General features: G+C 40.0%; 1 protein-coding gene across 4 annotated transcripts; it reads right to left on the reverse strand.

Annotated features, from left to right (window-relative positions):
- Nucleotides 1-1,645: 1,645 nt before the first annotated feature.
- On the reverse strand, nucleotides 1,646-25,616 carry FEM1C (fem-1 homolog C). Of its 4 annotated transcripts, none has more exons than XM_051643471.1 (3): nucleotides 25,597-25,616; nucleotides 23,800-24,528; nucleotides 1,646-13,358 (listed from the first exon to the last, which is right to left on the reverse strand). In XM_051643471.1, exons 2-3 carry the CDS (start codon nucleotides 24,341-24,343, stop codon nucleotides 12,049-12,051), a joined length of 1,854 nt encoding a protein of 617 aa, XP_051499431.1. In that variant the 5' UTR covers nucleotides 24,344-24,528; nucleotides 25,597-25,616; the 3' UTR covers nucleotides 1,646-12,048. The 4 variants fall into 4 exon arrangements, with proteins under 4 accessions (XP_051499431.1, XP_051499429.1, XP_051499428.1 ...); XM_051643469.1 differs by lacking the exon at nucleotides 25,597-25,616 and adding an exon at nucleotides 25,143-25,228; XM_051643468.1 differs by lacking the exon at nucleotides 25,597-25,616 and adding an exon at nucleotides 24,610-24,798.

The following is a 25,616-nucleotide window of genomic DNA, read 5'->3' on the forward strand; positions in this document are numbered from 1 at the left end:
GGTTTGTTCCAGCTGTCAGGGAACAGATTTCCTGAATGAAGGAAAGGATGTACGGGCCTCCCTACCTTCTGAAATTTCCTTTTTGAACAGGAACTATCCGTGACTGAATTGCTTTTTAGTATTCTGGTGTTGTTGAACAATATCTCTATCTTTGATGTAGCATTTCCTTATTTAAAAAGTGCTCTTTTATCTAAGCAGTTTGTGCTAGGAGATCCTTTAAAGAAGACATTACAATGAGTTTGCATCGATCATGGAAGAGATTTTGGGAATTTTTAGCATCATGTCAGAGAATGGTTCAATGCCTATGCATAAAATCCTAGCTGCTTAGAAAAGACACAAAGCTACAATTCTACTTAGGTTTATTTTTCTGGGATCAAAGCTTGCTAAAATTACTGAGGTGACATTTTAGATTTTTTTTCCAGCCTGGCAGTTCACGATATGTGAGCGCAGACTCTGATATATCTGTAGTGGCTGCCTTGCACTGCTTTTTGCCATTAGTACAGTTAGAATTCTTCATTTTCCCACTGTGTCTTCTTCCAGCATCTCCTTACCTCCAAAACGAAATTTACTATTGCCTGCTGAACCAGCTTTGCTTTGCAGTAGCTGTGTGTCCTTCTTTCACAGTTCATCTGGTTTCTGTCAGCTGAAGACTAAAAGGAGAAGGGCTTAAGGGCTTATTGGGAAGGAGTGGCACCCCATCAGCCCATCTCCATACCACTTCAGATACCCTGACTGGTACTTCATCCTAGCTGAAGCTCATGGTGCAACTCAAAGTAGGGAGCTGCCTAAATGAACACACTGCTTAGGCAGTTCCTATTCTGAAGAACAGGAGGACAACTGTTTGCTGCGTGCAGAGGACAAAGGAAGGGGACTTCTAGCTGCAGCCATTGCTATTCCCGTTGCTACTGAGAGGAAGGTGTACTCATTAGCCTTGTCCCTTGCACTTGCTGCAGTGGGAACAAGTTTAGACCCTTGCCCAGAAGCATGAAAAATGCAAGCTGGTCAGAAGAGACTGCTGCAAGGAGCTGGTGAATTCAGATGCTGATTGGCAGACAACCATTCATGGCACCTCTAAGTCACCTGTTAGCCTGTTTATCTCCTACTGGCCATCCCGTCTTCATCTTCCACAAGACCCTTGCTGGCTTTTCTTTCCTCTTCTGTTCCTAAACACAATCCTCTGCCAGTGCAACATTAGGTTTTCTTTTGACTGCTCTGCCGAGAAGCCCTTAGCCAACCCTGTGCAGTTGACATTATTTGCTCTAAGCCACACAGGTCTAATTATCCAGCCATGGTGAAGTTAGCAGCAGCTTGCGTGTCAACAGGGTTGTAAGTGAACTTACTTGCTTCTCCAGTCCCACCAGCAGGTGCCTGTTCCTTGTCCTAAGGTGCAACCACAGTATGCTTGGTTTTTCACCTTCTAGAACTATGTCCAGCTTCTTTTTATTTTCTCCTTTTTGGATTTAAAAAAATAGTTTCATATGCAATTCAGGTTATTAAACTGTGTTTCCACAGCAGTAATTTATAAATTTCTATTATAATCTATTTTAAAATAGTTTTTCTTGTTTCCTAGAATTTATCCTCTGAGGTAGGTGACCCCTGTCATGTTAATGTGATGTAATCTTGCAAGACAGAGTCATGCAGAACACACAGTAAGAGAAAATTTTAATGCACTTTCAACCTTTGTAGTGTCAACAAACATCTTGAGAAGAAACACATATCCACAATATTAGCATGAATTTCCACAGCACAGAAGGGCAAAACAAGCTTAGGAAGCAGCAACCTGGTTAACAAACTAGTGGGACTTGGAAAGACACTGCGAAAATGACACATTTTAAAGGCAGATTTTCAGAAGCCACAAACTGCAATATCAACAGTTTTGAAAATGTAAAACCACTTGTTTAAACAGGGACAAAGCTTTTCTAGTACCTTCTGTATGGGAGGAAACCCAGCATGACTGGTTCCAGGATGAGATTTGCTTATGGAATTGTAACAGTGTACACCAGCAATACCTGCCCAGAGTGAATCTGCAACCTCATGTGAGACAAAATACATCATGCAGAGTGATTAACAGAGCCCACATTTCACATTAATGAGGAGACTAAGCATCCTTACCTTGCTTAAGAACTGGGTAGATGAAGAAAGGACAAGCAAGCTGAATCCTGAATTTCTTCCAGCCCTCCCCATTCCCAACTGGCACAGTTTAGAAACAGCACAACCTGCTGAAGGCTTGGCAAGGGCCAAATCTCCCCAAGCACTTTCCAGTTTAACACAGGCTTGAGTCAGCCACAGTGGCATCAGAGGAAAGAGTGGGAAACAGGAAACTACCCAAAGCAACTGGAAACAGTAAAGAGAGGAGACAGAACACAATGAGAAGCAATGATGACAGGCTAGAAAAGGGTCATGAAGGATGGAGGGAAATCTGAGCTTTTAGGTTTTGTTTTGTTGGGGTTTTTTAAACGTTTGTTAAAAATTTATTTTTGAATAGTCACCATTGATCATCCTCTGCACTAAACTTTCCCAGACAGCATAGTCAGAGAGGGGCTGACTGGTTTAGCAACTGGCTCTGAATAGCAGGGCAGGGCAAGGGCAGCTGGGGCCAGGCAAAGTGAACGGCCACAGTCAGCGCGGCGTGAGGGTGAAGTGTTGCAGCTGGAGAAACTCTGCTGCACAAGGAACCCAACAGCTGGAAAATTAACCCCAGGCATGGACAGAGGTGGGGATCTCAGGAGAATTCCTGCTGGAGAGCAGACCTCACTGGGCAGATTTTCAGAAGTGACAGATCCCTCTCCCCATGGAACTGTTTTCCACCAGATTCACATTTCCTCTTCCAGAATTCACTTCATGACACTTTAACCTTTTTAATAGAACAAGAGTTGTATATGTTTAAGCAGTTTAATACAACAGAACTGAAATGCGCTATTTTTTTAAGAAGGTGATTATGGAGGCTGATCTTGCTCATAATGCACACCGAGGTTGATAGAAACAAGGATGCAAGCAAGTTCAGAACTCTTAAAACTGAAATGGGAGTCACTGTTTCCCCAGTCCTTTCAGCAAGAAATCACAACAAAATCAACTGTAAAAATTTTTGGTGTGTATGCTAAATGGGTTTAATCTAGTGCATCATTATACAGCCATAGATGGTCCTAGCGTTTCTCATTTTGTGCAGCGTAGTCAATTTTCATTCATATTCTGTTCCACCATAGCTAACTACAACTCAGGATGTTGAGTAATTAATGATGGAGATCAGACTGTCCAACCAGGATAAACTGTTGGTGAGATGCTACCACCTTGATAAGCAGGTACAGGTACTGCATGATACACGATGCAATGCATGTGTGGTATATCTTGACCAGAGACCGGTTCTGATGCTGTCTAGCAAAGCCCAGGCTGTGATCAAAGTTTTTCATGTCGTCCTAAGTATTCTAATCCCTGTGTGGATTGTCTCCTGCCTAGTAAAAGTAAAGCTCATTCGGAACCCTCTTCTTCATTGTGACCTGTTAGTAGGGATTCTGCCTTCTGCCCAGTCTGCTGCTCTCAAGGAAGTTACAGAAATGCTTATCTTCTATTTCTGTTGAATTTATTAAACTGGCCCAACATGTTCAAAAATTACTCAGTGAAAGACATACACAGTCAGATTATGCAATGACATCAGCCTAATTTCCCTAAGAAATTCTTGGTGTTTTGCTATTTTTTTTTAGAGCAGACTCTCCATGTATGAAATTACTAATGTTGAAACATACATGGAGCAGAGGCTGAAAATTAAAAGTCTCTGGAACCAAATGTTCCCTGTCATAGCAGAAATTTTCTATGGTCATTTGAAGAGGTCGCTGAGTTTGTGCCTTAATTTCTGCATTTGTATAATGAAGTATTTCTTTACACCACATCAACAGGATTTTGTATTAAGGTCAGTCATGCTGTCAGGAGAAACTATCAGTGACACATACAGCACAGCAGATTCACAGCTAATGATGTGGTAGATAGACCTTAGCAATCAACTACATTATCTCATTTTAATTTTCCAGCTCAAAGCATAAAATGGATTATGGGATGCTGCATGAGATAGGCAGTAACCACTTAAAAGCTCAGAAAAAAACCCCAAACACCGGGTATGTGTCAACTTATGTTTAAAATAGGAAGGGAAACAGAAAACTATGGCTACACCTGTACTGATAAGGAGCAGATCTGTAGCACAGAGGAGCTGATGCCATGCTTCAAGTGTCCTGGGCACTTCGGGGTGATGAAGGGAACAGGAAAGGAAAAAAGGGTTCTTTCAGAACAACTTCAAGTCTGCTCCCATGAACTGAACACCCATTACTAGTCAGAGCGGGTTGGGTGGGCTTTTGGAGAACATTTCTCAGCTGTTTCATTCAAAAGGAATCCAGGTCTGGGACTGAGACAACTCTGTGATGTGAACCCAAACACACAAAGTGAGTACAGGCAGGGAGGCTCACTTCAAAAACACAGTCCTGATCTAAATTCAAACACTGGAGTGGGTGCCCCATGCACAGGCCAGCCTTGTTACAGCACTATGACTCTAAGGTTAACACAAAGTGGGATTAAAAGTAAACCATGTGCACTCCTCATTTGGCAACTCACTGGGCACCGCCCTCACAGAGCGTATCTTGTTATTTTACACTAGGCCCTGTTTGTTTGTTTGTTTGTTTGTTTTTATTTAAGCTTGTCTTTTTGCAGCTCCCTGGAGAGGAGAAAAAGCAGGTTTACTATTCTGAAACTATGGGATGGAAATAAAAAGTAATCCAAGTCCAGCTCATACACTGAACCTTTTGCCTCAGTTTTCAGTCAGGGCAATGCTGTGTATGAAGAGAACAAAATAGCATATAACAAAAATTAGGACAATACAGGCTGAAGTATCTGAAAACAATTGACTCTGTTTTCTGTAAAAAAACCCTTCCCATTGTAACAAGGGAAGAACGGGCAAGTTAAAACACAGGTTCAGCAGCAAAAATTGTTCAGTGAATCAGTGATTTCCTTTTTTACTTGGTAACATATGAGCAAGGGAGAGGAAAAGGGAGAACTGAAAGATTAGATCAGCTGACTATGGATTAATCTCTGTTATTTGTTCATCCTTCCAGTTTGGGGTATTTTGGTTGGCTGGTTTAGCCCAACCACATGAAGGTTCGTAACTCCACATGAAGGGCAGACAGGCACTGAAAACACAAAAAGATAAAACAAAAAATGTGAAAAAATAAATGCCAAATGGAAATTAAGTTCCTAATTATTGGAGGACTGGAGCTCCTAATAGGCTTCTAAAGAGAAATTTCGTAAGGAACCTACAACTTGATAATCTTTAGGAGACATGACAGAAACAACCCTTTTTACCTTCATAAAGGAACCAACATTTCTTACAATCTGATGGGAGATGTGGTTACAATTTACATCATACCCTCTCACTTACTGGCTTCTTCAGGGCACTTGTAGGGATCAGAAATGAAAATACTTTTCCTCCTTTTTTCATAATTCAATATAATTGTCCATAACTTCTGAGTATGGAAACTCTCCTCAGTTTTCTGAATGTTGGAGATCAACTTGCAAGGTAAAGCTTTAATGTGGCAGGAGGTAGGACCTGCATTTCACAGTGGATGGTATGAATACTATGAATTCCCTATGTATTCCCTATGAATAAATGTAAATAACATGTAAATTTATTCCCTATGAATACTATGTGGGAAACAAACAGATGTATTGTCTTTGCCACAGTAACATACCATACACTTGGGTCTCTTTTGCCCTCTCCTGTGCTACTTTGTACAGTGAGTTTTGATCTTCAACTGACAGCCAGCATTTGCCATTGCCAAGAAGCATTTTGGCAAAGGTATGCAGCTTAGGTAACCAGCACTCACTTACAGAAGAAAACATCTTTCATCATCTGCAACTGCAAAGGTATGAATAACGATGTAAACGATCCTTTCCAGTTCTTCCCTTTCCTAATTAAGAGACTCTATATGCAAGTCATTAAAGCCATCTGTGTGACAACTGTCTTACCGTGAAAGCTCTGGATCAGTTTTCCTCATCCAGAGCCTAATTTTTTTTGATGCTGTTTGTTACTGATTAAGGCTAAATCCAAAATTCCAGCTCTCTGAAGTGTACACAGCCTTTAAGTACAGGATTGTGACTACTGTGCCTAACTATAAAGATCTTTTGAATTTACAATGGCAATGTTCTTTAAAGTCTTCCATTCTCTAGCTGACTTTAATAAGCATCTTCTCATACTTCTTTTCCATCTTTAGGAGTATTTATTTATTTTTAATTGCCCATGCAATAGGGAAAAAGACTTCAAAAGCTTTAAGGAGAAAATTAATTTGTGCAATTTTCTTGAAAAATTGACTGTTGCTTACATCTTGTAAGATCTTGCGAACTATGCTAGAAACTTAAACCACTATGTTTTCACTGAGTTAAGAGCATGACTAACTGCACATTCTAGAAACTGGAAAAATAATGTCTCCTATATGATCCAGTTTAAGCCTTTAATCAGAGTTTAACGGCTTGGCTGGACCAACCTTTCACAGAAATAAATAGAACGAAACTTTATATTTTATTTAAGGTACAATTCTTAATGCCATGAAGATCAAAATGCATCAAATGCTGCAGCATTCACATTGAACTACTTGTATTCAAGAGAAAAATCATTTTACCAACCAGTGTTGCAGTAATACTAAAGTAAACAGATAAATAGACTCAGATAGGTGTTCTCCAAAACATATTTTTAATGTAATCTGCACCTGGAGCTTAAAGAGAGTAAAAGCAGAGAAATATGCTTGTTATTATTTTTTGACATTACTATTAAAGCTGAATTACTTCATGTAAAAAAAGAAATTGCAATATTTCCACATACGGAACTAGCCCTGCATAGGAAGTCTTTGTGACAGAACGGACAACAAATACATTAGTTAAAAGGAAATCAACAACAGCTTTTCATTCTGCCCTCACTGAGGGGTCGTTACTTTCACATGCAAAGCCAAGATACATGAACCTTCTAGTATGTCTTCCATCAGTTTCCCTTAAACTACTTTGAAATATTAAATACGAATTAACTGCATTGTAGTCACAGAAGACAGAAATTAAGTGTTTAGCCTATTTGCTTTATCAACATTTTAAGAGTATAACAGGCATTCCACTTTATATTTCAAAGCATGAGGAAGCTATTTCAAAATCAGTCATATCCTGCCACTGTCACCTTGCTGCTGATAAGAACTGAGGAGAGGCACATTTTTTTCCTCATAAAGTTTTCATGTTTTTATAAATCCTCCTGTAAGGATTTTGCTATAGTGCTCTATTCATTTTTTAAAGTAGTGTTTGTAAAAATGGAAGTAGGTTAATTTTAACTAGTTGCAAAACAGCTGGTAACAGAGAACTCTCTGGGGACTTTGGATATGCACAGAAGTACTTCCTATCCAGGGACTGTTGTAAAGCATATATGGAAAACCAACCACACTATTGCCTTGCATTTTAGAAAGTGTTTTTACACTGCACTCAACAAACAGAACAGAGACACACAGACAGCTGGAATCTTGTTACCAGCCTAAGTGATACAAAAATAGGCATACAATTTTAGAATTTGTAATAAAAGCATTTAATTTTTTTTTAAAGGAATACTCTCCATTTTTCTGATTGAAATATTTCAGTTGAAACACAAGATGATTAGAAGAAAAACTGCTTTGAGCATTTATCCCCTACCCCAAAAATACAATTCAGGGGTCTCAACAGGTAAGGAGGTATCAGTGTGTTTGTCTCTAGGAGCCATATGTGTAAATTGTTTAATCAGTTTTAAAACCTGTTTTACCCCTGCAGGGCACAATTTTTTTCCACAGTGTTCCCAACATTTTTCTATGTTGGTAGCTCAAAAGCAGTACATTTAAATCAGAAAAAAACCCCACCTCAGATAGGAAGAAAAGAGAAGAACAGGAAAAGAATTAGTTAAAAATATAACAAAAATAAAACAATTAGGCATATTCTGAATGGTCTTTAGTTGCTTGTCCTTAATATAATACAGCTAGCAACACCATTGCAATTTGCATGAATGTGTTTCACTAAAATGAATTTATCCCCATCTCTGAATGAGTAAAAAGAATATAAACAAACAAACAAACAAACAAAAAACCCCATCTAGTCCAGGAAGTTGGTATCTATACTGAAGTGGTGACACAACTAGTTTGAATCAGGGGCCAAGGGGGTAAAACTGCTCCTACTCATTAGCACTGGCCTTAGTGGCACATGGATCTCAGATGGGACCTGCTATCCCAACCCTCCCTCCCCATCAGCAAATCCTGAACTAATCCCTAACACAATACCCAGAACAGGCTCTGTACCAGTGTGTTTTAAAGTTAAGAAAAACTAAACAGGGTAACAGGGCCAAAATGGAAAGTGGTATTAAATTCATTAATTCGTCCACCTGGACACCTAAGTCCAAGTATCTGGCAAGGTGAGAGTTCAGCAGACAGCCTCATCACCATGAAAAATCAAATGCTGCCATCACAGAGGTGGTGGTCTTTAAGACTGATGCACACAGGTAGATATTTAAACAGAACTACGTATGATACATCAGTATGTCCAGGTAATTGTTTTGGTTTTAAAGAGTAACTAACAGAATAAGCCTTCCTCGTAGCACTTCCAGTAGGTTTACATATATTTAACAGTGATACACTTTTGCTTTTGGGAATGTTTCCCATTAAAAATTTGCTAACAACTGACAATTTTTAGATCATATTTCTGCACTAATAATGTCCAACTAATTTTAAACAGGATATTTGACAGTCATAAAGACAGAAATTTAAACTAAAAAACACTATAGAGCAGTACAGATTCCAGAGTATAAAACACTAAAAATCTAAAAATCCCCTTCTCTGTGAGCTATAGAAAAAGAATTCTTCTTATGACTTGAAGTACAGTGTGCATAATTTCTAGCAGGGTGTGATTTGTTGATTATCTGTACCTACACACTAGTAGAAAAGCATAAAAATAAAAGAAATAAAATAATTAAAAAAAACAAACTACATGTTCTCACAAATGACAACTTCAGTGGCATGCATTTTAATCACTACAAAACAGAGAAATTCAGCCAATTAAATAGAATTTTACTCCTGTGTATTTGCAAAAGAAACTAACAAGGATTCCTCATTCTTATAATTTCATACAATGTATATGTGGCACAGGACAAACAGGAAAAAGTTGTTCAAATACAGAGTCTGAAAGTGGCAATACACAAACACTACTGCTTTCAACATAGCTTGGTTAAAAAACATCCCCATATTTTTGCAAGAATGGCTAAGCTAGTAGGCACCACACTGTACACTAACAGGAACTCCAAAACAGCCCAAAAGCAAGGAGGAACTACTCTTATGTGCTCTCAAAACACATTCTTCCTCAACTTAATTCACAAACGACAAAAATGTTCTGACATCAACTTAAAATATAAAAATAAAATATTTAAATAGACCCTCCTAAATCAACTCTAATTAATTTGGCTTCTAAATATCTCTATTACTGACAAAGGACTAAATCAACTTGTTGGATTTCTGAAGCAAGAACCCCGTAGGTACACTTACTGCCCACCACTGAAATGAAACATCAGTCAGAAATATCCAATATGTTGGACCACTTGCAAGTAAACTGTATTCTAACCCACAGAAATTAATTTCACTTTAAGACATTTGCAGGGCTAGTGTGCGGTTATAAATTCTACTATTAATCAACAGTAAAGTGCTGCATTACATTAATTACCTGAATCACACTCACTTTTATGCTCTTCATCTATAGATTTCTTAACAAGTCCAAAGAGCCCTTTCTGTTGTAAAAGCTAAGCTGTTGTGCAAGTATTATAAAAATAGGTACTTTAATTAGGAGCTATATACACAACAGAACTTCTGCTTTAAGTAGAGCTGACATAGTAGAGATGAAAAATCCATGCAAGTATTCATTAAGGTACTCAAAACAAAGGAAAAAGGACACTGCTATAGAACTTCCAATACCCTGCCATACAGCCACTTACTATATTAGATGATGTCTAGATCTGAACTGATAAGCATCATGCCACCAACATGCTTTAGATTCTTTTGTAGCTAAAGTTGATTTGTAAATTTTAAATTACAGCATACATTTGATCTATTTCTCATGAAAGTGTACCATTAAGTTTGAGGTTAAACTTTGAGCAAACTTCACATCTAGTCACGTAACCAGCACAAGCAAGACGTTGGTGCAAAGGGGAAGGTGTCAGCTGTACATAACAAAGACTCTTCCCCTAACTGCACGATGCAATAAAACTATTTTTAAATTTAAAGTTCAAGTGGACTACAATGAGAAAAAGCACAATTTTCTTATCCCAAATTTAGGACAAATTTCCAGAGGATCAAGAGGAAAGCAATCTCAGCTACAGCAGTCGAAAAAGTCAAACTCAAGTTTGTAGAGCGGACAAGTAACTCCAAAATTCATAATGCGATGAAGACAGCATTCTCAAAAGAGCTCCAAACAAACTGCAGAGCAAAATTGGCATTTAAGTTGAAATGGCCAAGTGCTGCATAGAAATATGCTCACATACAACAGTCATGTTTAAACCAGTGCATAGAGAAGATAAAAGCACTTATGGTAGTTGCAAATGTTAACAAGTCCATACAACTTGTACAGTTGAGCAATGAGTCCATAGAAAAAAGAACAGAGTAAGAGTAGAAATGCTCAGGCAAAATTAAAAGATGACTTTCCAACTGTATAAAATCCACATAATAGTTACAGTAAAAAGACACCAGTGGAAAGTACTCAACTCAATCTCCAACACCCAACAGGCAAATAAGACCAGCATAGACAAGGCTTTGGCAGACAATTTAAAAAATCTAAATATGGCATTACATTGCTAAATAATCCACAAAATATATTATATAGTATATTAAATACTGGGTAACCACATGTGTTGGGTTTGTGTGGTGGGGCTTTGGTAGCAGGGGATGGACTACAGGAGTGGTCCTGTGACAAACTGCTACAAGCTTCCCTAGCTCCAAGTCAGACGAGCCTCTGGCCGAAGATGAGCCCATCAAGCGATGGTGGTAGCGCCTCTGCAATAACATACTTAAGAACGGGAAAAAAGAAACTAAAAAGACCTGCACTGGAGAGAGAAGTGGGATGTGAGAGAAACACCTATGCAGATATCAAAATCAGCGAAGAGGGCGGGGGAGGGAGGAGGTGCATCAGAGCAGAGATACCCCTGCAGTCTGTGATGATATAGCAGGCTGTTTCCCTGCAGTCCATGGAGGATGGCAGTGGAGCAGATGTGGACCTGTAGCCACAGAGGACGCCATGCTAGAGCAGATGAATGTGCCCAAAGAAGCCTGTGACTCTGTGGGAAGACCATGCTAGAGCAGTCTATTCCTGAAGGACTGCACCTTGTGCAAGAGGCCCAAGCCGGAGCAGTTCGTGAAGAACTGCAGCCTGTAGGAAGGAGTCATGTCAGAGGAGCTGTGAAGGACTGTCTCCTGTGGGAGGGACTCCATGCTGAAGCATGGGAAGTGTATCCTCCACCTGAGGAAGGAGCAACAGAAATATGTGACAGACTGCAATCCCCATTCCCTGTTCCCCTGTGCCTCTGAGGGGGAGGAGGCAGAGGAATCAGAAGTGAATAAATTTGAGCCTAGGAAGAAGGGAGGAGTGCGGGACGGCGTTTTTAAGATCTGGTTCCATTTCTCTTTGCCCTGCTCTGATTTGATTGGTGACAAATTGATTTTTTTCCCCAACTCAAGCCTGTTTTGCCTGCAACTGTAACTGTTGATTCCTCCCTGTCCTTGTCCCGATGCACAAGTTTTTTGTTAATATTTTCTCCCCGCCATCCCACCAGGGGAGAGAAGAGAGCTAGAGGTCATGTGGTGCTTGGTTGCCAGCTTGGCTTAAACCACCACACCAACTCTGCAGATCTGATGCTAGCAATGCTTTAGCCAATGAGAGCAAGATGGAGCAAGCTAAGGAAACGCTGGTGTATCACAACAGTGCTCAAGGAAAAGATAATCACCAAGTCGTGCTTCAAAAAGAGTACTCTGGGATTCCACACTATCATCTATGAAGCAAAACAAAGTTCTCTAGTTTTTCAGGGATGTGCCCTGCGTAGTATATATTATGATTCACTATTACACGAGCAGCAAGACACTGCAGTGTAGTATGATTTATGGGCTGGATTAAATTTTTTGCTATTTCCTTCTCATCCAGCAAATCACTAGCAGTTTGTTTACGTGAGTTTGTGGCATCAAAGTGTGAACCTGACTTGATAAGAAGGTTCATGATATCTGGGTGATTGTTCAGTGCAGCTATGTGTAACGGACGGTTGTTATCAGAGTCTTTGACATTTACATCAGCACCACATTCCACCAGAATAGCAGTAACTTGTAGAGAAGGGAATTTACAAACTGGGTAGCGACCCACACATGTAGTATTATTGTCAACAGCAAGGTGTAGTGGACTGAAGTTATTCTTCCCTCTAGGCTGAAGCTTAAGAAACTGGTAAATAGTTCGTTTCTTAAAATGCTCCTGTTCTGAGCTGCAAGGTACCTTCTCCAACAAGCAAATTAAATGCAAAATGATGGAAAGGGCTTTGTTCAGCTGTATGGGATCAGGAGGACACTGGGTTTGTTTCATGGCCCGTTCTATTTCAAGAACGCTTTTGCACAGTATACCCATGAGATCATCAAACGTGACAGTAGTACCCAGCAGGCCTTTCGCCCTATCCTGCAGCATGAAGGAGAAAAGTTCAGCAAATGACAGCAAACTGCTGGCTGTCATAGGGCTCAACGGATCAAGATTGCTCTGCTGCATGTCCAAAGCGTATTTCCACAAGTTGATGCAGCGCTTGAAGTTTCCAGAGTCTGCATAGACAGCACCTCTGTATCTAATATAGTAGGATGTATCTGGGTGAGAAGGGCCAAGAATACGTTCTCTAATTAATAGTGCTTGCATTCTCATTTCGTCAGGGTCTGCAATAAGATTTTCTAGCTCTTCTGAGCTGTTTACCTCTTTAGCGTAATCATATGCCATAATTAGTGTTTGTGGCACTGGTTTGCTCAGGATATTAGTCCTATCACTGTATCTCATTTCCATAGCTCGCTTCCAGTATTTCAAAGCACCAAGCAGATCTCTCTTTTTGTCCACAAATGTTGCTCCTAGAAGTTCCAGAGCATTTATGCGCTCAGCCTTACTGGTCTGTACATGCTGGGTCAGAAAGTCCACTATATTTGTGTGGCCTGTCACACTAGCTGACAGAAGAGGAGTCATTCCATAACCATCCTTTTCCATTTTAGCACAATACTTGAGAAGCATCTTCATGATCTCCAAACTTCCAGATTCGGCACAGTCATGCAATGCAGTGTTTCCTGCAAGAGAAGAAACATAATTACAGAAATCATAATCAAATTACATACTCCACCATGCTAATAAGTAAAAAAAAAAAAAAGTTAAAAAAAAGTTCAAAACCCCCAAACATTAACAGTTAACAAATAGCTATTTTAACATCTATGACTATGAGAATCTTAGATGACAAGTCAAAATATTCAAGATACAACTAAATATCAAGGCTGCCAGGCAGTTATAAGAATCAAAGTACTTGATACTACTGCCTACAGGAATGAAACACGTTTTAAGGACCTTTTTGTTTCATTATTAAAAAAACCCCAAACTAAACAGAATTAAAACTGAATTCTTCACTACACAAAAGCATAGGATCAGGCAATTTCATTGTGTCAGAAGTCAAGGAAGCAGGGCAGTCTGACTGAACAGGGAATATTTTGTGGAGCCTAAGAGGAAAATGAAATAGTACTCTTCGGAAGTGAGGTCAAGCTTTGCAGAATTATAGAGCTGGGATTTGTATATTCAGGGAGAAGACATAAAAGGCTAAAACTCAATTAGAGTTGAAATTGGCCAGTGGTGTTGCAGGCCACAAGAACATTTTAAAGTATACTAATAGCAAGAGAAGGCTCACTAACAGCAAGAGGACATCAGACCTACACTTACTGAAGATGGTCACCTGACTAATAGGGATGAAGTAAAAGCAGAGGCATTCAATGTGGTTTTTCTCCTCAGTCCTTCATAAAACTGACAGACCTTGGGCCACCCATTTCCCTGTATGAGCAGACCATGTGTGGAAACAGTGACTTTGCACTTGTGGACATAGACTCTGTATAGACATAGACAGCTGTATTAGCTCAATGTTCATAAATCCATGAGGCCAGATGGAATCCATCCCCCCTTGCACATCCACCAAAGGTCTTGGAAGTCTAACCAGGTTCCTCACTGACTGGAAGCTAGTCAATGCTATTTCTATTTATAAAAGGGGCAAGAGGGATGTCCCAGGAAATTTCAGAACTGTTAGTCTAACCTCAGTTCCTAGAAAAATTATGGAGAATATCATACTGGATATTACTGAAAGGCATTTAAATAACAGTGCAATAATCAGGCACAGACACCACGGGTTCACAAAGGAAAAGTCCTGTTTAACTAATTTGATATTGTTCTAGAATAAGGTCACCCACCTAAGGGATGAAGGGAAGTCAGTGGATGTAGTTTTCCTGATTTTAGTAAAGCTTTTGATACTGCATTACTGCATCCTTCTGGACAAGTTGTCCAAATGTGAGATAAGCAGATACACGGTGTGTTGGGTGAAGAACTGGCTGAACAGCAGGGCTTAAAAGGTTACTGCAGTGAATGGGACTACATGTGCCTGGCAACTGGTAACCAGCAGTGCTTCTCAGGGCTGAGTTCTAAGGCCACTGCTGTTCAATATATTTATGAGAGATCTGGATGCAGGAGTTCAGTGAACCATTAGCAAGCCTGCTGATGACAACAGGTGCTATTGACTCTCTAATAGGAGAGGCCTTGCAGAGCGATCTAGACACATTGGATCACTGTGCAGTCATCAATGCCACGAAATTTAACAAGACCAACTGCTGGACTCTGCACCTTGGATGAAGTAACACTAGGCAGAACTCTAAATGGGGAGAGGAGTGTCTGGAGAGCAGTCCTGCAGAAAGGGATCTGGGGGTGTTGGTCAGCAGCAGGCTGAGCAGGAGCCAGCAGTGTGCCCTGGCAGCCACGAGGGCAAACCACATCCTGGAGAGGATTAAACACAGCACGACCAGCCAGACAGAAGAGGGGACTGTCCCATTGTATTTAGCCTTTTGAGACTGCTAGTATATTCTGAGGGAGCTGTATATTTTGTTAAGTGCATGTCTACATGCTTATAAGTCCCACATTAATCCCCATGGTTAGGATTCCCAAAGCCAAGAAGAAAAAAATGCCTTCAACACACCACACGGAGTCATTTATCTTATAAACATCTTTACATTTACATGCAGATTGTCATTAGCATGACATCATAAAGTCTTTTATTTAAAGGCACTCTGGTTCTAACACCATTTGTGGAAATTTCTAATAAGAACTAGTGCCACCTGTCTGAAAACTCTACTCACAGAAAATTATACAGAAAGCATTACTGCAGTTAAATATTTAACTGTTAGTGTTCAACTAGAGTAAAAATTTGCTTAACTTCAAATATGAGCACTTCACTGAAAGACGAAGAAAAAGATGGAGACAAACTATTCTAGTCCCCTCCCAGTGTTAACAAAGTCTCTTACGTGGCTGACTGCTTTTAAAATGACACAACTTAAAAACTACCTTGTTTTTTACAATATATTATTCATAGTATGGATTCTGGCATAGTAACCTTTCAGCCTCCCACTAAATGAATACATAAATTATTAACAGAAAGCTAAATGAAAATCCACCCCCCCTCTAATTATGATTTCTTACATCATTAGCCCTGCACATTCCAGTTAACTGCCCACCAGATCACCAGTTTCCATTATATTGTTAGCAAGTTTTCACATTCACAAATGAGACGTTCTTTTCTAAGGGTTCTCTACCCATTCAGAATCATCAGATTTGAATTTTCAAAGTTCAGTGAAGTTTCCTGGAGCTTCCTTATTTGCATTTTTTGTAGGCTTTTTTAATGCCAACAAAACAGCAATTTACAGTGCATTTTGCTGTCTAGTCTCTAACCGAGCTATGGTAGATTAGGAAATAAAGCAGTACTCTTGAAATCTTCAGCTCATGTCTGGGATAAGTGTGTACTTGTAAATATATAGTCTACTGATTGAAAAAGCTTTTATTTGTCTTCATACACTTGAATTTATTTTTCCAGGCTCTGATCTCTAGAATGCACAGCTCACTCTTCATACTATTTAGCTAATGAAACTCAAAAGTGTGCCTGAAATTAATCTTAAAAGCTACATACTGTATAGAAGGAAATTAAAACTAAAACAGAGGCAAAGAAGAACTGACAGCACATTTCCAGGCCTCCTTGTTGCTCCCAATTCCAGCAACCAGAAGAACAGAAGGAGGAAGAGCACTTGTTCAGGACAAACTGAATCTCCTATCATGCTCCCCACATACCAAAATTTAGCTCACATGAGACTCTCAAATTAATCAAAAAGATGTGTAATAAGTTATTTCCAAAAGCTTATGACTCAAGTTTTACAAGGTTTTGTAATTACAGCAGAGCTATGAACTTGTATTGTCCCACCAGCCAGTATTTTAAGTGCATGTTCCAAAGATTTTTAAAAAATCACTGCAGAAAATATCAGATGGTTTGTTAACGGACAGTGAACTTAATTGTGAACTATTCCTTTCCTGAAACATTTCTAAATAGTGGGCAGTGATTTTACTATCATCACTAACAAGTAAGTGGAAAAAAAACACCTGACAGAACGTGGCACTTTAAATTATCTATTATATCAAGATTCACAAAGCTAAATCCAGTTCATACAATGGGAAGCAATTTTCCATCTTTAATAAATAATTTTTATTACTAATAGAGTTACGTCAGTTACAGGTCTGGCCACATTACAGTCTCTACCAATACCAACAAAATTTCCAATCACAGGAATAATGATTTATCCAAATACAGGTGGATTAGATGCTCAGCTAATTTGGCGTGCATATCTTATCAACTATAATTCCCTTGGGCCTTATCATACATCACAGACCAGAAAACTGTCAATACCTCAATACTGAGGAGCATGAGACCTTTAAATTACTAAGACAGAAAGGTGTCAAAAGCAGACAAATACATAAACTTGTCCATGCATGTACATGTTAAGTCTTCTTGCTATGCTGGAGTAAGACTAGTTAAAATGCAATTACAACAGTCAATCCAGAAGGAAAGACAGGCTGATTCCCCTCTTTGGCACCTATTTTCTACCTTCAAGTCAATAGTTTTAAGATATTTTAGATATTGTAACATACAAGCGTATTAAAGAGAAGAAAAGCAAAAAGTATTATTATCTTTGATAAGCTGTTTTCCAAGGGACACATACAAAGATGTTGGGCAAATTCAAGTACTTTTTTAAAGGTGTAAATGATTATTTCAAAATAGTTTTCATTAATTGTCTTAACCCATTTTTAATGCCAAAATAATCTGCAGGAATTTAGTCACATATATAAGATAGAAAATATTACAACATGGAAGGCTTATCATTCTTGCACAGAAACAAAGTTGAACTGGAAATGTTTGGTACTCATAGCATTTCTCTGCTAGGAAGTGAGTACCACTAGCCTGTATTGCTAATACTCCTACAAACTACTTCTATCTCTAAAAAACTTTTATATTCACATTATGTAATAAATTCCTCTAATTAAAACCAGCAATAAATAAATGGAATAACCTCACCTCAGTTAAAAGTGGTACGAACATTACACAAACACTTCACATGCCACAATTCTCTAATTATTCAGTGTTACCAAAAGCTTATCAGAGATGGGGGTGGGCACAAAAATTAATAAAGAGGCCATGTCTTTCTGTGTCAGAAGCAAATAATTCCCAAAATAGACTGTTAGCATGTGACATGGGAACGAAACAAAATGAAGCAACAACACAAAGTGATCTGACTTGATTTGCAACCAATTAAGTACATCCACTTCTAACACCTACAAAAATCTTGGTCAAATTTCTGAGTAGTAAAACTTGCATTAAAAATTAGTAATCAATCTGAACTCATATCCAAGACCCTTAAAAAAACAGTGTAAAGTATTAATTTAAATGACTAACTAGTACATAAAATTAACCACATGTATTTATTTTTGGAGCCTTACACACAAATTCAATTGCTTTTACAAAGTGAAGCTGTTCATGCAACATGATTTTTTTTTCTAACATAGCACTTTAAGTAATTAAATATTCCAAGAGTTTTACTGATTATAAATAAAATTGCTACATACATACATAAAAACATGGATAATGCACAAGAAAGTTTCAGTAAAAATCATCTCTACAGTCAGTAAGGATGACAAAGGAAAACTCAAGGTCTGTCTTCCTTTTAAGAAGAAATAAGGTAAAAATTGCAAAGAACAACTAAATTCAACAAGTTATTTTTCTAGTTTCCATATTCTGTAACTGAATAATTGCTCTCTTGCCCCCGAAAGTACTTGATGAGAATTTGTATTATCAAGATTACTAATAAAAAGCATGCTATTAATAATTTAATTGCGATTTAAACTCCTTTTTGGTTGAAATTAAATAACACATTCCTTTAAACTGTATCTTGCTTATTTTATTTACAGACATTCCTATCAAAGTTCAACTTCCACATAGAGTCACACACAAAGTATCTACAAAATGCAGTGCACTGTGTCATGTAATATCAAACAAAAAAGGAGAAAAAAACAACCAAAAAAACCCCAAAACACTGAACACTTTTAGATAAAGGATTAATTCACTAGAGGAAGAAAAAATTGTTTGGTGTCTCCCACACCCAAAATCAATCTCGGCAAGCAGACTAGGCAAAAAAACCTCAGAAGAGAACAAACCTGTCAGACTCCTTAATGTTTACTGTGAGAGAAAATTGATTTTTTTTTTTTTTTACACATACTAAGCCACACTTATCATAGAGCGAAGAGTGTGAATCTCTCTAATCCCCTTGTTTCTGGGTCTGTCAAGTCTGTAGAAGATTTTTTTCCCTTACCAGGACATTCGAGTCTTACACCTTCCAGCACCCCACATAAATGACAGTACTGAGATAGCACTAGCCCTTGATATCATACTACTGTATGTATAACCTTACTACAATTAATACAGAGACTGAGGTCTCTGTGCTTCTGTACTTTCCGAAATGAGGAAGCAAAGTCAACAAGCCCTGTCCTCCCTATTATTTTACAATGCTATTTTCATCATACACTGTGTCAGTGGAATGTATTTGAATCATAGTATGACTTCGATTTTTCTAAACACCCGAGTCCCTCCAGCTTCTAGGGTAGTATGGATGATCAATAAATGATGAAGAATCAGGGCTTGCAACCAAGCATTCCTGGGCAGATCTCAGACAACACCTAAAGGAATGTCTAGTCCAGCAGGTCTTACAAAATTTTCTAACAGAGGAAAAAAATTAGTCCTTTGGCTATCAGATGACTTTACTACCAACAGAAGAGACACAGAGTTAGTGAAGACAATGAATATCACCTTGAAGAGAAAGAGACCACATACCAAGCAGCTGAGCAATGGAAAGACTTACAAGCCACATTCAGAAAAAAGATCTGCCTTTCCAATAGACATTTTTGAAAAGAGTCCTTATTCCTTGCACCATTACATTCAAACCATCCTGGCTACCAGCCCCTGTGTACTTATATATAATTCACTCATTAATTCTAGAAAGGAAGGGAATGAATCTCCATTATTGCAACAAGTCTGGTGGAGGAAGATAAAACAGAATTTATCAAAATGTGCATTGCAAACTTTCAAAATGTAAGATCTAAGTGTCCTGTCTGGATTTAGAACAGAAGCGTAAAATCCCTTCAAAACAGTCTGCATGCTAAATAATTGTATAGGGGCAGTTAGATGAAATATTTTATTTTAAACACAGAATTAAAAAAAAAACCAAAAACACTGCCTCAGGTACACCCCCAGGAGAGCCCAAATCTGTAATTTGAAGACCCAAAGACTGATACCACTTGAATAACAAGAGTAGCCATTTCCTTACGTGTGCACAGCAGCCAAATTAAGACAGTGTGCAGAAACACATCAGTGAAATACTATGTTAAATTCAAAGGTCTATTCTGAACATAAGGGAGCATCACTCCAACAACAGATTACTGCCAGGCTTCACAACGCAGCAGAACAGAAAACTGCATGCAGCCAACATGCTGAACATCCTCCTCATCCATCACAAAGGCAGGTCTGTGCTTCGCTTGAGGTTAAGTTCTCAGGCTTTACCTTCTCCTGAAAAAAACTCCGGTTTCTGCAACTTCAGCATGATCCACACTGTTCCTCCATTAAAAAGCAGTAAATAAAAGCTTTAAGATCTTTACATTTTAAGAGGGTTTTCCAGTTTGTTTTTGAAAAAAAAAACAAAATACAACACAACAACTTACCATTTGAAACACTATTATATACCAGTGAAACTCATGAAGTTTTGCTATTTTAATTTTGCACTTCTTAAACCAGGAATAATATACTGGAGAAGCCTCTGAATTAGCAAGACAGTGGTGGATTAACTTCCTTAGTAAGTGTTGCTTCGGCTGCTTTTTGCTCTTCTACCAAAAAAACCCCAACAAACAACGCAAACGGATATCTACAGATATCTTTGCTGTTTTCCACAATTCTAAGAGAAAAAACCCCCACACTTCTTACCCCAGGTATGAAGCTTTATCCCCTTGCTAACAGTGTTCATGTAGCATCAAATATTTTTTTAAAAATCCTCTGGTTACTTTTGTGATGCTTATGTGCTTCGTAAGTTTGGAGATACTGTGAAAGTTCAGATTTGCAAAAAGAACAAAGACCACTAAGGGCTGGTACTATTTCAGAACCACTGGCCATCTTTCACAGTACAGAACTTACATACCCAAAATACCTCATTACCTCCATCTTCACCACCACCTCCTGCGACACAGTACCAGACCCATATTCTACCTCCATGTCGCATCTTATCTCACTCAAGACTCTCAAGTCTTTATGAACATCTTAATAGTCTCCTAGCCATACTTTTGCACTTCCACAACTGCCTTTCAGGAACCACTGTTCTGAATTTCTGTAGTTCAAGACACAGTAATGGGATTCTGCCAGGATTTTAGAAGCAGGATTTCACCGCATGTTTTTACCTGTCCTGTCATACCTTGCCTCAGTTGTCACCCTGACTTTTACATGCCTGTGAACCCAGCTATTTTTCACCTTAAAGTACTTTGATTTTTCCCTGAACTGTCAAGACTTCAAAACATTTTCTTATTTTTCCTGGCTCCAGATTTTCCTGTTTTTTAAAATATGATTAAAGTTCTACCTTGCAACATGAGAACCCAGTGGAAAAACACAAAGAACAGCTCAAGCAATTTTTGCCATCTACCCCTTCCTGCCCCCAATGGTTTTAAGAATAATATTGGGAAAGGAATCAATATTAACCTCCCACAACAGCACCTCTGCTGAAGTTACATAGCTTTGTTCCTGTCACGAGAATTGCAATTTTAAATGCCGCGAAATTAGCGGTAGCTAAAGCTTCACAGAACAGTAGGCTTCTCCACACATGGCCCAGGAAAGGGCCTATCTAAAAAGTGTTGAGAGACAAGGATAGCAACAACTTCTACTAAACAGGAGCAGAGCACTGGAGTTTTCTGTATCTCCCTACTACAAGCAGTGACACACTCTGGCAACTTTTTAGTACTCAGCAGGGAGAAGCATAAACTGAAAATAATATATAGTGATTTTGGACTGAAACAACAATGTAGAATGAATCCTGTTGGAAATACTAATTTTGAAATTAATTGTTTTGCAAGAATGCTCAGCAGCTAAGTTCAGAAAATTATTTGCTGAGTGTATGCCAATGCAAAACCCAAGCTATTGCAATACTTACTGCTTCCAGTTTTTCTGCCTTTCCACAGCTGACTTTCACTTTCAGGGCTTATAGTATTTTCGCTCTTCCTTCACCTCACCACTGCTTATTCAATAACTTCAGAGGTAAGACTGCTTTAAGATGTCAAAAAGTATGTCTGTGTCACATCAGAGGGGATTTCCACATAAAAAACCATACTCCACAGACAACCAACAGATGCTACGTATGCACATCCATTTGCACGCACAGCAGTATGAAATACAAAATTCATGTTAATGATCTAAACCACATCCAATTCGACTTTTAAAAAATGTAATTTAAATAAGCTTCAGTTATACCCAATGAACATTTACTCATGTGCCTAATTGTGCGTCACACAGAAACTAAAGGAAGAAGAGAGAGGAAGAAATTAAGATAATAAAGAAACTGAGAGCACTTGGAAAATAAACCCTTGGGAGTGCATGGCTGCCACTCAGTCATTTCAACAGAGACAAATAACACTAATACACTCGTCAAGTGAATAACAAGGATCAGTAAAGTAAAGCCTAGTCCAACAACACGAAATGAGGGGAAAAGAGCTGCAGAGATCTTTTTTCCTGTTACATTAGATATTCAACAGCGCTGCTCTGTTTATACCCATCATATAAAGGGACTGGTTTAAAACTTCAAAATAATACATGCTTTTTATTTAGCTTGTTATTCCAAGAACTCTGTCTAGAAATTTGACATTTTTATCCTCTCACAAGTCCATGATGATTCATCGTATGCAAACTTAAATCCTTACAAAGGAAGATTTATTTTGCTCTGCCCACTTCTATGACAAATCTGTAGCTTAGTTTTCTTTCTATTAAACCCACATATCTGCATGATTTGCAGAAAAAAGACATACTCAACTGAACAGTTTTTCCAAAGGTTACTCTCATATTTGACATTTACCAGTACCATACAATAATCTAGATACAAAGTATACTGTAACAGAAATAACTGTAAGTATCGTACAGTGTTACAAATGTAATTAGCCAGAAACAGGTAGTGGAAGTATTACACTGCAAAAATATTTATTAGTAGACTGGTTATATATAAAACACATATAAAGCTGTTGAAACACAATCTTGGCTCAGTGATCTAAAAACCAGCTGTAATCTGAAATAATTGGTACACTCTTCAGGCAAGTATGACACCCACATACAAGTTTCAGATGTACTAAAAACCCCAGCTGTTAAACCAAGAGGTCTACATAATTATGATTACAGCAAAAATGACAGACATCTTTACTGTGAGCAGTAAAACCAGGGCAATTATAAATTGGGACAATAATATGTCCTTCATGACGTGTGCACCACTTATGTTGGGATCAGAAGTCACCTGCAGCTTCATTTATTTCATTCTAATATACGTCTCTCTTTACTAACACTGAAAAAAAGGCCTAAATTACCCAAGAGTTTGGAGGGATAGGAGGGTGAACAGCAAAGTGGTTATTAATTTCTGATGTAGAAAAACATTTTTCTTCTTTATGCATCTTATCAGACTTACTGGCACAGGTCAGTTTTTTGCACACCATATTTGGTTTTATAAGAAACGGTATGAAAAACAGGAATATATGCTCATACATTTGGGTATCTTGTAACACCAGCTTACTACAAAGTTTCCAGCGAGCTCAGTAGCTTCTCATATTGTGCATAAATGTGAGATTTCATATGACTAAGTAATTTTAAGAATCAGGAGGTGAGGATTTAAATGTATCAATTTAGATTGAAATTATGTAAAGCATGTTAACAAAGGAGTACGCTGGGGAAAAAAACCAACAAAAATACAACAGTAAAAACAGCTAAGTACACTTTATCTCTGACTCATGCACTTCATGAGAGTAGAATATTCTGGATGTCAGACTCCTAAAGGGTAAATGAGTAACTTTCCCCCTACTTACCACAAGCAAAGTGAATTAACTTACCTTTAACACTTTTTCTGTTAACATCAGCTCCTTTTTCAAGTAAATACTGAGCGATTTCTTTGTGGCCTTTGTAGCATGAGATCATCAAGCATGTATGCCCATGACGGTTGGATACTTCTAGGTCTGCTTTGTGCTCCACAAGGTATTTTACTATTTCCAAGTGACCATCAAAACAGGCAGCTCTAAGCGGTGTTGAATTTGTCAGAGTCGTGTTGTTGACAGATGCCCCGTGATCTAAGAGACACTGAACCACCTTCAGGTGGCCAGCTGCCGATGCTGCCCATAACGGAGGAGCCCCCTCAATGGTCTCACCATCAAAGTTCACCGACCCACCAACTTCTATTGATGCAGAGCAATGGTCCAACAAGTATTCTACCATGTCCAGGTGACCATAGCGGGCTGCCATCAGAAGTGGTGTGGCACCATTTGTTTTCTCACACATCAGCAGGGCTACCTCTTCTCTCGTTTTGCTTGCCAGTAACTTGGAAAGCAGCCGCAGCTTTCCATCACGAGCTGCATTGAACACTGCTGTCTTCAGATCCATTTAGTCTGTACCTCTTTGCTTCTTGAAGGACACACGTCTGCCTTTTCGGAGACAAAAACTCACTGGAAAATGCAAAGCCAAACAGAATGTCTCCAGCTTCTTCTCAGAACAGTTCCATCTAGATGGGACAGCATGGAGACTATGAACAGGCTCCTGACAAAGCACAGGCTGTGCTTGTTATAAACCTGCAAAAGAAGGAATTCTTAATGTTTTTAGCTCCTATTTCGCAAACAAGCAACTGCAACTGTATTTTTCTACAGCTATACCTAAACAACTCTCCGCTGCTGTGCACCGAGGTCCAGCTGCTTTCCTTGGGACCCCCCCCGGCCTGTGCCTCTTCCCTAGGAAAAGCTGCTTGGGACGAGGGAGCTGATCCTACCAGCGTGTTACCCATACCAGCTTCAGAAAAATCCTCTTCTCTCTTACAGCGTTACAAGCCGTACCCCCGACTTCTTTTCAGGGCAGCCTAAATTAAGACCCCGCCGCCCCGCCCCGCCCCCCCCCGGAGCCCTACGGACACGCACCCCCGCGGGGAAGACACGCCACGCACGCCCCGGCCGCCGCTCAGGCGAGGAGGAGAGTCCGAGCCTCCCGCGGCCCGCCCGGAGGAGGGCCTGCCGCCCTCCGCCCCTCCAGCCGAGCCCCCTCCAGCCGAGCCCCCTCCGCCAGCCCGCTCTCCCCGCTCCCACCCCCACCCGCCTCAGGGCCCCGAACGCGGCCCTGGCTCCCCCGCGGCCGCTCCGGTTCCCCCGCCTCCTGCCCGCAGCCGGCCAGAAAGGGCCGCGGAGCCGCGAGTCACCTCCCGGGGCGCCGCCGGCCCGGCCCGTCCCGTCCCGTCCCGCCGCCCGCCTGGCAGGGCCGCGCTCAGCGCCGCGCCCCGGCCGCCCCCTCCATGACAGCGGCCCCGGGCCCGGCGCGCGGCGCAAGCCCGCTGGGCGCGGCCCCCACCAATCGGAGAGGGGCGCGGGCGCCCGCTGGCCAATGGCGGCGGGGCAGGGGCGGGACTACGCCGCGCCCCGGGAGGGCCCGGCGCGGCCGCTGGGGGGCGCGCGAGGGCGCCCGGCGGAGCCCGCTGTGCCCGCGGGGGGGGGGGGGGTCGGTCTGTGCTGCCCCCGCGGGAGGTCCCCGGGCAAACGCGTCTATAAACGCCGCGTAAATTAACGCGTTTCGGTGAACTGCCCCAGTTTCGCAGCGCAGAGGGTCTTCTGGCTCTGGACAACGTGGCTGCGAGGCCTAAGATCTGTTTTTCTGACCTGGCTTGCGCGTGCCTTGC

This window comes from Apus apus, chromosome Z (genome assembly GCF_020740795.1).
Source record: "Apus apus isolate bApuApu2 chromosome Z, bApuApu2.pri.cur, whole genome shotgun sequence".
Lineage (NCBI taxonomy): Eukaryota > Metazoa > Chordata > Aves > Apodiformes > Apodidae > Apus > Apus apus.

Bases quoted from the DNA above. Each gene is read 5' to 3' on its own strand.
- FEM1C (XM_051643471.1), bottom strand. From the start codon at position 24,343: ATGGATCTGAAGACAGCAGTGTTCAATGCAGCTCGTGATGGAAAGCTG. The intron at 13,359-23,799 runs GTAAGTTAATTC...CTTCTCTTGCAG, and splicing joins TAACAGAAAAAGTGTTAAAG to GAAACACTGCATTGCATGAC.